General features: G+C 32.0%; 1 protein-coding gene across 3 annotated transcripts; it reads left to right on the top strand.

The window, feature by feature from the left end:
- Positions 1-1,056: 1,056 nt before the first annotated feature.
- Positions 1,057-10,738, top strand: LOC106071113 (mRNA export factor-like). Of its 3 annotated transcripts, none has more exons than XM_056030988.1 (11): positions 1,057-1,186; positions 4,139-4,229; positions 4,406-4,501; positions 4,618-4,710; positions 5,053-5,139; positions 5,684-5,770; positions 6,271-6,342; positions 6,639-6,746; positions 7,808-7,990; positions 9,441-9,635; positions 10,439-10,738. In XM_056030988.1, exons 2-11 carry the CDS (start codon positions 4,143-4,145, stop codon positions 10,529-10,531), a joined length of 1,101 nt encoding a protein of 366 aa, XP_055886963.1. In that variant the 5' UTR covers positions 1,057-1,186; positions 4,139-4,142; the 3' UTR covers positions 10,532-10,738. The 3 variants fall into 3 exon arrangements, with proteins under 3 accessions (XP_055886963.1, XP_055886964.1, XP_055886965.1); XM_056030989.1 differs by having other exon boundaries at positions 1,072-1,223; XM_056030990.1 differs by having other exon boundaries at positions 1,174-1,186; positions 4,136-4,229.
- Positions 10,739-12,369: the final 1,631 nt, after the last annotated feature.

Genomic DNA, 12,369 nt, shown 5'->3' with positions numbered 1-12,369 from the left:
TGGTTTGTTTTGTTTGTGTGTGTGGGGGGGAGGGTCGTCCCTAATGGCGCTTTTTAAGATGCTGCCGTACATATATATATATATATATATATATATATATATATATATATATATATATACACACACACACACACACAAGGAGGTAACTGCGTAATATTACAAAATAATATTAGCATTATTATCTTATCTTATATGATATTACTTGCAATATCCTAACAAAAATTAAACAAATGTATTGCAACGTGCAACAATTCTCCCTAAATAATATTTGGAGAACATTTATAACTGCAGTGTATATTGTATCTGTATTGTTGAAAACGTTCCCAGATCCCAATTCAATCATTCCTTGTTGTAACACAAGGGAAGTAACTAAACTAGTACATGTGTTTATTATCTCCTACGTTTTGCGGTAGTCTACCAGATCTGGCTTCACTGTGAGTGTGAGCCCTCATAGCCCATAGATCTAGCTCCCCCCAAAGGAGTTTCCCTTCCCAAGTATTTAGCAGGTTTTCGGGGGTTTTTTTCTTTGTCCATCTCTCACTTTGCATACATGACTACTGCTGGTCTTGAATAGTTTTGTATGTATATAGTTTTTTTCCCATGAAATTATTTTATTGTCATAGTTTATTTGTTTTTAATTTCAAAATGTGATGTCATAGAACACTCGATTACCTGCAATCAAGGCTTTCAGTTACATCCGTATTACAATAATTATTTGAAATTTATTATAGATCATTTTTCAAACCAATTTTAAGTAATTTTTCCCTATGTATTCATCCCTTGCCCAAAGTTATCGACCTTGGACTCTCATCGTTGAAAATTCATCTTCTAATTCTGTTAAAAGCTTCAACCGTAACTAGAGTATGTTAGGGGTGCCGTTCCACCTTTCCCATCTGAAGTTCCGTTGTTCCAAAGGTTTTATTCATAGACATAAAATATTATGTCTATGGTTTTATTATAGGTATATAAATGCGATATAAATATTTAATGTAGTTTAAGTGCTAAAACATCACATACCTATATAATAATGTTATTTTTCTAAACTTTCTTTTGGAAGAATAATAAATGCTCATGTAATAGATTATGACTACAGTCTACAGCTACACAGTAACATAAAATAGTGACAGTCTGGATTTATAGATTACTAGCATCTAGATATCTATAACTATAAAAATTACTAACTTAGGTACAGTCTATATCTAGATCTATTATATTTGCATCTGGTACGTTAAAGTTAAAGAGTAAAGACTAAAAGAGAGTGAGTCTCAGTGAGTAACGCCTACGGCCTAGGGCGCCTAGGCCTAGGCTTTCCCCAGCCCCAGGCTTCTTTTTTTTGTTTAAATTTAAATTATTATTAATCTATCACTATGGCTATAGTGCCGCTATAGTGACTAGTCACACTATAGTGAATACTATAATTGACTCTCTCAGTATTGTCAAAAGTCAAATGTGTATTGTTTTTCTTTATACTCCATTTCATGATTATATATATTATATATATATAGTTCAGTTTCAGACACAGTTAGTGAGTTAGTTTCGTTTGCCCTGAAACACAGGTTCAAAGAACACTGGTAGAATGATGCCATTTTTTTTCTTCTAGAACAGAAGGAGGTTAGGTCCAGGGTGAAGGAGATTTTTTTTAAAAATGTATGTACCACCTAAACAAGACCTAATTAAAATTCTTCTAAAAAGGCCCTAAAACACATTATGACACATACATGTCATTGTCATAATAGTGTTCACTAATATTTGTTTATTATTATAATATTATCAATGGCATTAACGAACTGCCTTTATCACTAGTATCAATGAGTCTATCAATGACACTAACAAATGCTAGATCCTCTTTTTTTTTTACACTATTTTATTACTATTTAGCCATTCATCACTAATGCTCTACAAATGTAAAAAAAATACGTAGAGGGAAGGACAGTGTTTTTTTTATTTGGGTCAACTGGACCTAGGTATGCTACAGTACACAGTATACATAAAACTTGTGTCTAATGGCCTTGTTGTGGTATCTGTTATAAGCAGAGAAGGAAGCAATTGATAGCGGGAAAGTAACACTGACCTGTCTGTCTTTGGTTAATGTGAAAAGAAATTGATATAAAAGAAGAAAATTAAACATAATAGCATTTTTTAAATACAATAACTATGAGGTGTTCGTTAGCACACCAAGAGTGTTTACTAAGTTACAAAATGGGGGAAGGTGTTCGTTAATGTCAGCGCTGGACCTCATTGACCTGACCCTCTTTGACATCATATTTTATTGTAACTATGCGTAGCGTAACAAAATGACATCTATTTTTATTGATAAATGGATGACAAGTTTATATAAGTTTGCAGTTATTTCCTAGGACTAACCATTACGTAGCTATAAAAATTCAAACATGCAAATTGCAGCGGCGGGGCTTAACGTGTTCGTTAGACAGAAACGACTCTAGAGATTGAGATCTAGTATCTCTACATTTTTACATTAGATTTATATTATAAATCTTAGAATATAACTTAGATCTTGAATCAAATACAAATCTAGATCTAGCTTCTAGATCTAATTGATCTATAAAAGTATAACACTAATACTTATTTATAGACGTCTACTATATATATAAATAGACTAGACTAGTAGAGTACTACATTTAACATTACTGGCTAGAGTCTAGAATAGTCTAGAATCTAGATACTAGACTAAATAATTTTAATTATCAACTTTACTTTCACTCCAACTCAACTGACTCAGTCATTCAGTCACATAAAGAAATTATGAATCTTCACTCTTGATTCTTGAACTTGATCAAAATGATTTTTTGAATGATGATATATTATGATAATGATTTAGAGTTAGAGAATTGATTGGAAAGGCTTGCTCATTTAATGGCCAATGAAAACTATCGTTGTACACCTTAAACACTACTGATTGATAAGATTATAATAATTACTTTCTCTTAGGTATTACTATTACTATAAATGTAGATTTAAAATGAAAATGCATAATCTAAGTCGGGGGTTCTCAGCCTGTGGGTCGCGAGCCCCTTGGGGGTCGATTGACGATTTTCCAGGGGTCGCCTAAGACCATCGAAAATGTGGATTGTTATTGTCTACTCTTCTATTGCTGTATGTGTGTGTGTGGGGAGGGGGGTCGTGGCAGAGTGGGGGATTGTAAAAAGGGGTAGGCGAGCATAAAAGGTTGAGAACCGCTGATCGAAGTGATCTAAGAAGTTTGGAATTAGTCTTCTTATAATATTCATCCATTTCCAGCTAATGAGTCACCTCTCTAGATGTACTTGCAAGTGAAATAAGGCATAAAATATAAAAGGAAAATCTATTGGAATGATTTATCTAAAAGATGTGAATTTTATAAGGAAAATACACGTCTTGGCTTTCTTGCTTAATAGAATAGTAAAAAAGGAAAACATTTATAAAGTTTGCACATATTTATACTATGAAGTCTCAAAAGAGGACAGTGTGATAGAATAATTAATTAACGAGTCTATAGTTAATAGGGAGAAAATTATTTTAAAATCATTCGATGAGCATATTGTCAGATAAATATGTACACAGATGTGATAATGTGCAGGGGCTTTTTGCTCCAGATGCAATAACATACTAAATGTTCTGTTCCACATTTGTTTGGGATGTTCCTTCAGATTTGAAGATAATTTACTTCCTAGTCCAAACTTCCCTCAGGACGACAGGGGATGGGAGCGGCCAGGGTTTAAACCCAGGACTATTGATAAGTCAGAAGAACAGTCCAGTGCCCAAATTGCACAACCAGGCATCCATCCGACATGCACAATCATGTTAAAATGGAATGGAAGTTATGTTCATAACTAGTTACTTTCAAAATCTCAATTAAAATTTACTATGATTAGATTCTCCTCACTGGTTGTGAATTGTTGAGATTATAAATTGTTTAAAATGGTTGTCTATTCAGGTGCTTCTAAACAAAGTTTCTACACATTTGCAAAAGATATAGATGTGTACATTGAATATTTGTTTTTAAATGTTTATATTTCATAATAAAGGAATATGAATGTTTATTTTTTATAATGTTTAGTAATGTGTTTTGTAACTATGCTCATTGTTTCAAATGGAAACCCATTCCATATTTTTAATATCTGGATTCTATTACCAACAGCAAAATGTTTGGAGGAACAACAAATTTTAGCCAGTCCACATTGTTTGGCTCCACTCCTATAACCAACACAAACCCAATGAAAGATGTGGAAGTACATTTATTTTTTTTTTGCTTTACATAAAATCTTTAGTGAATTTGACTATATTTAAAGTTAAAGAAACAATGTCAGCTATTATTCTAAGTCATTTAGTCAGAAAACATTATCAGAAGATGTGTAAGATATTTGAAAAGTTATCTACATCAGAATTTTTTAACATTTTTTTCTAGGTTAGTTCCCCTCCTGACGACAGTGTAAGCTGCCTCAAATTTAGCCCTGGTGTTCTCTCGTCAACGTTTTTGGTAGCAGGCAGTTGGGATAACCATGTGCGTACAAAACTAGGTTTTTGTTTCATAAATATTAATCTATGTAGAGCTAGAAATACAAATGTACTGATGGCACATTGTCTAATATTTAAGAAGTAATTCTATGTTTATTTCAGGTGCGATGTTGGGAAGTTCATCAAAATGGACAAACCACCCCTAAAGCCCAACAGACACACACAGGACCAGTATTGGGTGTTGATTGGAGTGATGTAATTAACTTACATTTTATTTTATTAACTTTAGAGAAAAAGTATCATTTTGTAAAACCTTTTGTGAAAATTTTGATTTTGAGGACATCCACTTATCTTTAACTATTGCTTTATAATAGGCTGTTTTAAATTTATGAAAATTTAGCTACACTGAGCTTAGTGCTACCTTGTCTAAGCAGCTCGTGAAGATAGATAACTCTGCATAGTGGCAATAATATTTTCTGTTTTGTTGCAATCTTTGATGTGGGATGTGGAGTTGGGTTTCTTAAGTTTCTTCTTCAAAATTTTTGCAGCTAATCAAGTTGTGCATATTTATTTCAATATTTTTTGTTCAAATTTCAGGATGGCACAAAAGTTTTTACTGCATCCTGTGACAAAACTGTTAAAATGTGGGATTTAAATAGCAATCAAGCCATGCAGGTGGCACAGGTAAGAATTTAATGTGACAGAGCTGGTGAAAGTGGTTTGCTTTGACAAATTCTATGCTACTTGAGCACCTGTTGTCTGAGATATTACACTGTCGTTGAAACTTGAGCATGTAGAGCATTGCATGCCCAATTAGTAGAGACTGTTCAAGTCTGCGCAAGCTGTTGGCGTCAAGAGAAGCACAAAAAATTACATTACACAGTTCTTGTTTTGGGTGGAAAAACCATGTCTTATGTTCATTGCACCTGTCCCTGACTTGAAAAGAGTTCCTGTTCGGCAGCTTGGGGAAATTACATTTTGTATTGTTTTATCAATTTTTGACAAATGTACAGTATTAAAATATTTTGCACAGTTCTTGATGTGGGTGGGAAGAGAAAACCGTGTTTTATGTTCATTCTGTTTTTCCCAGAATTCCTGTTAGACAGGTTGGGGAAGGTACATTTGGTATTAATTTATCCATTATATATTTGATAAATGCACAATATAAAAATAATTACTGCTCGAACCAAAATGTTTAATTGCATTACTCTGCAAACAACTATTTCAGCATGATGCACCAGTTAAAACAGTGCATTGGATAAAAGCACCAAATTATAGTTGCGTTATGACTGGAAGCTGGGACAAAACATTAAAGGTATACATTTTTTTTTTAGTAAATAGACTAGCATTTTACTACAAATATTTATTATCTCATTCTGTAGTCCATTAGCTAGATTATACACAATCTTTCCTATGCTAAGAAGTATCCAATCCTTGAATAGATTTCCTATGCTAAGAAGTATCCGATCCTTGAATAGATTTTTTTTTAATGATAAGAAAAAAAAATATTCTACTGAATTTCAAACTTCTCATACTTGTGGGAATTGTTTTTTCACAACTCAAAATACAAAACAGACCAGCATGAAGCCTTGGCTGTCACTTAAAGGCATCTTAACTAAAAGGCCTTTTTAATTATATTGTCTCTAGGCTTTGTTGTTTGCTCACAATTTGATAAAATCAGTTACAGTGTTATGTGTTCATCACAAATAATCTTGCACTCCTAGTTGAAACCTCCATATTATTATTAGATTGTGTTGAAAACTAACGCATTAAATTCCTGTTTTACTATCAGTTAAATATTTTGGTGTATTTTAGTTTTGGGATACTCGTTCATCTACACCAATACTTAGCATACAGTTACCAGAAAGAGTTTATTGTGCTGATGTGGTAAGTTCGTCTGAATCTTCTTAGTCACTTTAAGGTCCACAGAGCTATTAAGTCCTAGTCAGTTTACCTTTGTTATATTTAGCCAGTTTAATAAATATTTAGATCTTAAATTTTTCCAACTTATATTAAAATTCTTCTGCCTTAAAATGCTCTGCTGAAATTATTAGTAGTTTCTATAGTAAATTAGTTCTCAGAAATCCAGTGTTTCAGGTTCACAGACAATACTTTTGGAACCTAAACGTTTACATACATTTAACATGAGCTTCTAGTAATTATTGTACGCTTATCATCAACAGAAATATCCAATGGCTGTTGTTGGTTTAGCTGGCAGAGCTATAATCATTTATCAACTTGATGTACAACCTCAAGAGTTTAAACGGATGGAGTCCCCTCTCAAATACCAGGTAGGACTGAGCATTTTATTTCTCATGCAAACACATAGGATTATTTTTTGCCAAACCTTCAAAGACGTAAACTATCAAGACTAGTTTATTTGCTCTTTGTAATTACATATAATTAGATGATAGAATAAGATTTGTTTTTTAAATGAGCTGAAAACATCATATTATTAGTACCTGCTCCTTATTAATAAAACTTTTTTACTAATTTTTGGTTTGATATTTAAGTACTGACTCTTGGTAATATTTGTATGCTAATGAAGTGCTTATTAAATTAATAACAAAAGAAGTAAAATAAAAACTTTGAATCTGTTAAGTGACATATCATTGAGTCTATATTTGGCCCATGTTATTCACAGACTCTAATAAGCAGGTGGTCAAAATTCATTGTGATTCATATTCCTTTTACCATAGAGTAACTAGCACGTGGTTAGCTAAGGTGCTACAACTTTCTACCTTGCATAGAGGTTATTTGTTTATGCTTCAACAAACATGTTGACAATTAGGCCACAGGTTTTTAAATACGTATTGATACTGCACTTAGTCAACAACAAATGGCTGTTTATATCAAAATCAATCATGTTACTTCATTGCAACCCTTTAACTATTTGCTATTTAACTAAGAATTAAAACTTTTAAAAACTTGTTTGTTTGTTATGGATATTTAACTATATTGATCTATAACGTATGCTGATCTATTAATCATGATAGTCAAAGAAAATATGAATCTCCTATTAATAAAAAAAACAACTGAAGACAAGGTTAATTAAGTAAAGTTTCCCTTTCAGACCATGCAGTCTATAGGGCAGATGATGTAAAGGACATCTGTTTCAGTGGCCCTTGGTTAACAAGGGTGTCATGTGGCCAGCACAATGACCAACTGCCTTTACTTTTCCCCAACAAATGTCAGGTACCCATTAGAGCTGGGTTAACTCAGAGGCACCCTAAAATCCCGAAATTAAAAATCCCAGTCTTGGAAAAAAAACATGTTTAAAGCTTCAAAATGGAGTTTCTTTATATTTGTAAAATTTTGGTCTTGGCTTAAGAATTTTTGTTATGATTTATAGCATCGGTGTGTGAGTATCTTCAATGACAAAAAGAACAATGCACCCACTGGCTTTGCACTGGGTAGTATAGAAGGACGTGTGGCTATACAGTATGTGAACCCAACTAACCCCAAAGACAACTTTACCTTTAAATGTCATCGCTCTAATGTTGCACCAAATGGAGGAATACAAGATATCTTTGCAGTAAGTATTGAATCCAATTATAAATAAAGTTTTCAACATAAACATGTAGAATCTTGAGGACATGTGGTACCAAGCAGATGTTTTTCAATGGTTAAATCCCTCTTGTATGTAGATCTATGTTAAATCCTGTACAAATGACTGATTTTCAATAGTGGTCCTGAAGCAAATATTTATTTCACTTAGCTGTAATGAGTTGTGTGAGGAAGACATTTCTATCAATAGAAGACTAAGACTTGCTTTATTGATCCTTATGGAAATTTGTAGTGATTACAAGGTCAAGGACTCTTTTTCTTAAAAATAAGAAAACAACAAATACATTCACCTAAATAGAACAGACAGACCTACAATTCATCATATTATATCACAACATATTGTGCCTTCCTTTTTCCTTCTTTTCAAGTTCATTAAAACTGGTTTGGTCTTTTAGCATTTTGACCAATTTAAAAAGTAATTTACTAAAAAAATATTGTAGCCATAATACATAAAACACTAAACCATAACTTACAAATAGAAAAAAAACAACCTAATAAAGAAAGAAAAAAAAAGATAAAGACACTTTTCTGCTAGGATAAATTTGTACAAATACTCATTCTTCCCTAGTGCATTAAAGCATGGAACCAGTTGCCTGAATCAACCAGGAAAAACTTTGCAGAGTTTAAGTCTCTAACTTGCACCACTAATATTTAATTGTCTTCTCTTTTGAAAGAATATATAAAGTAGAATGTAAGGCGTATGTATGTCCTGCATAGAAATCAAAATCATTTTAACAATGTAGATAAAACTTGACGCAGATGTTCCTTACATCATGTTGTAGACCGTAGTGTATGTTTAATGTCCCTCCCACAACTAGAGAACCCTAAAAAAAAAACACCTAAATTTATCTCTCAAAGAACAAAACAAATCTGATAAACCCATTTTTTTTTATTTACTGTTAATAATCAATGGGATTCATGGAAACTAACTTGACTTGACTTACCGCAATCCCTTTGACTCTACTTTCATTTTTGTGTAAAAATATTTAAAAAATGTTAAGTGATTATTTGCCATGTTTGACATTGATCTAAATCCAATCCACTAGATCAGTTTCAAGTCAAGTATAAAGCTCTTGAGTAAAAGTCCTATACAGACATTTTGTTTAAATAAATCAGAAATGGACTCCTGAACTGAAGTCACTTGGTTCACTCATCTGGGTTGCCTAACTTGATTGAGAGAAGGTCAAGGCGGTTGATCAGAAAATACTGTAGTAAACTATTAACAACAGTAACTGGTGCATAAACTTACCAGCCCTAAAACTAATGCAATAAACTTACCAGCCCTAAAACTAATGCAATAAATTTACCAGCCCTAAAACTGATGCAATAAATTTAACAGCCCTAAAATCTCAAACCCTTGAAGTGGAAGAATTTCATACATTGCAAATTTATTTGATGCTTTGATTTTCTATGTTCAGGTTAATGACATATCCTTCCATCCCACTCATGGCACATTGGCAACAGTAGGATCTGATGGACGCTTCAGTTTCTGGGATAAGGATGCTCGAACGAAACTGAAGACATCAGAGCAGTTTGATCTTCCCATCACAACTTGTTGTTTCAATGCTCAAGGAAACATTTTTGGCTATGCCTCTAGCTATGACTGGTCTAAGGTAACCCATTTTGCATTAACTGAAAAAAAGATAGAAGCTCATCTCTAACAGAGGACTATAATATATTACTCCGTAAATCTTTATCAGCAAGTTTAGGTAGCAAATATTCTCTTTAAATTTGTTTCTTTTGCTTTTTTTTTTTCAACAGTATTGTGTTCTTACTGTTATTCTTGTGTTGTGTATTAGTTTTACAAGTTTGTATATCATCAACGCATGTAACAAGTCTGTTGAAGTTAATAGCAAGTGTTTATTCTCACAACGGAGAGGAGCCTCAATGTTATTTTGTCAATTAAGATGTTGCTGCAATGAGAACCTATCATATACTGACTTGCTGACTCTTACAATGCACATCACTATGTAGATTTATGGGTCATCATTGTAATGTGGGTAGATGTGCACTAGCTAATAAATCTTTGTGTCAGTAATTAATCTAACTATACCTACATCAACATTATCTCATGTAATGCCAAATGAGTGCAGGCTTCTTATAGAGGTTGTCCTTAAGAGAATTTTGAGTTGTCCTTGTCCCTTTTTGCCTTTTTTTTTTCACCTCGAGTTAAGGATATCCCTAAAGTGTTAGTTCCTACATTGTCACCTGTCCACCATTGTTTTTATTTAAACATCTTATTATAAAGATATTCAAGATAAACCTTATACTTAAAGCATATTTGGAAAGATACACAATTCTCTTGTAATATCAAACATACTTTTTCCCAGTATAAATATTATAACTAATCAATTGATACTGCAACTAAAAAAAAAGCTACAAATACTTTTATTGTTATTTGTGTGTTTTGTTTCAGGGTCATGAGGGTTATGAACCACAAAAGATGAAGCCTCACATTTTCATGCGCTCTTGTTTTGATGAACTGAAGCCCAGCACAAAAAGAACATAAAATCCATTTTTTTTTAGTTCATTTTCAAAATCATGTCATCTTCAGGAAAACTTCACTCTTGCATCAAAATTACTGAAGATCATTTTATATGAAAAGAATTGTTATATATAGAAATCAATACATGTTGCGTTGTTTATATATATGTTTTTCATTTCTCTTGAGTTCTTACAGGAAAAAATATTAAAATGTGCTTCAAATAATTTCTGATTGGCTTGTTTGTTGTTGTTTTTTTTATGAAATAAAATGTTTCATTTAAGTCCTTTAAAATTAAAAGGAAAAAAAAATAAATTTATTTTTTTAATTATAATTTGTCCGAATGTAAAACTTGGAACATGTATTTCCACACAAAAAAAGTGCTCATTATTAAAAATTGCAAATAAATAAAACAAGCAAAATATTTTTTTAAATTCTTTTTTAAAAAAAAAAAACAAAGCTTATCACTTACAACTCTCTCAGTTATATAAAAGTTATTGCCCTTATTTGATATCAAACAAAATAATTTATTGACTAATCGGTTATTTTTAAAAATTGAATCATGTTTTGTTTGGTGCAATAAATAATTGTTTAAAGTTCGACTTGATCCGAGAATGGGTTGGGAGAAAAACCATGTTCAATTATCTAAGGGAATGAAACCCTACATTCTAGCTGTATTTGTGAATACTTAAGGAGTAATTTACCTAGTTGGGATCAAACAAAATAATTAATTAGGTACCTATAGTTAATTGACTAATTGTTTGTTTTTTTATTGATTCATGTCTTCTATATAACATAGCCTAAAAACTATTTTAAAAAAAAGACAACCTATGTGCTAAAATGAATGAAAAGTTATCATGGAATCCCAATATTGACAAAATTAAAAAAAAAAAAAAGCAGAAGGTTTTATTAAAAGAAACGCAAGTCACAAAGATAAAGTCTTATTTCTTATTCCATAGCTTGGACTTCTTCCCTAGTGCTATTATAGCATGAATCGGGTTGCCTGAGTTAGCCAGTAAAACTTAATGGCTTATTAAAGTTTAAACAACACCTATTATACGCTACCTAACATAAACAACTTATAGTTTTTTGCCTCAGAACCAGACTCAATAGAATGTGACAACATATGTTATGGAAACTGAAAATAGGCACTAGTGAAATGTGCCCTTGTGGACTGACACCAGTGAATGCTAAACATGAACTTCAAAACTGTATTCTTCACAGTACAATAAAATAGGATATCAATTATGGGTAATTAATAGTTGAGACTTTTTTCTTAGGAATTATTATTAGACTTTCAAGTCAATACATTTTAATGACTTCACCATGGAAATGAAAAACATAACATTAAAAACAATAAAACCCTTGCAGTCAGAGTGAAAGTCTAAAAAATCTAATGTCAGCATTTTGATTTTTGGAAGTAAAGGCTGGAAAACCACCATCACTATAAGTTGATCACTTAGACTTGGATTCTATGCACATTATTGGACCTATGTTTGTAACAAACATGCTGACCTCCCATTTCTAAGGAATTTATTTAAAGAAATGAATGCTATTGAAAAAGCAACAACACATGATTGAATATTTTAAACAAGGAAATAACAGAAGTTTCAAAATATAGAATTAAACTGGAGGCCGGGAATGAAAATAAAAGGTAGGAAAAAACAAGGAAACATGGAAACATACTGCAAAAAGCAGATAAATATATTCTCGTCATGAAATGCTAAGAATGAATCTAGAGATCATAAAATTAGATCATCAGAATGCCTTTCAACTGGCTAGATATATAAAGGTATACGATAAATTTTAATTGCGGTATTTTTTTAATTTTTTTTTCCCACTGAAATTACAATGCTAATTACATA

The sequence above is a fragment of the Biomphalaria glabrata genome, chromosome 5, assembly GCF_947242115.1.
Source record: "Biomphalaria glabrata chromosome 5, xgBioGlab47.1, whole genome shotgun sequence".
NCBI lineage: Eukaryota > Metazoa > Mollusca > Gastropoda > Planorbidae > Biomphalaria > Biomphalaria glabrata.
The sequence above is the reverse complement of the archived record's forward strand: the minus strand, read 5'-3'. Positions and strand labels throughout refer to the sequence as shown.

Coding starts and splice junctions, on each gene's coding strand:
- LOC106071113 (XM_056030988.1), top strand. CDS start 4,143: ATGTTTGGAGGAACAACAAATTTTAGCCAGTCCACATTGTTTGGCTCC. Junction 5,771..6,270: donor GCTGGGACAAAACATTAAAG/GTATACATTTTT, acceptor GGTGTATTTTAG/TTTTGGGATACTCGTTCATC. Junction 9,636..10,438: donor CTAGCTATGACTGGTCTAAG/GTAACCCATTTT, acceptor GTTTTGTTTCAG/GGTCATGAGGGTTATGAACC.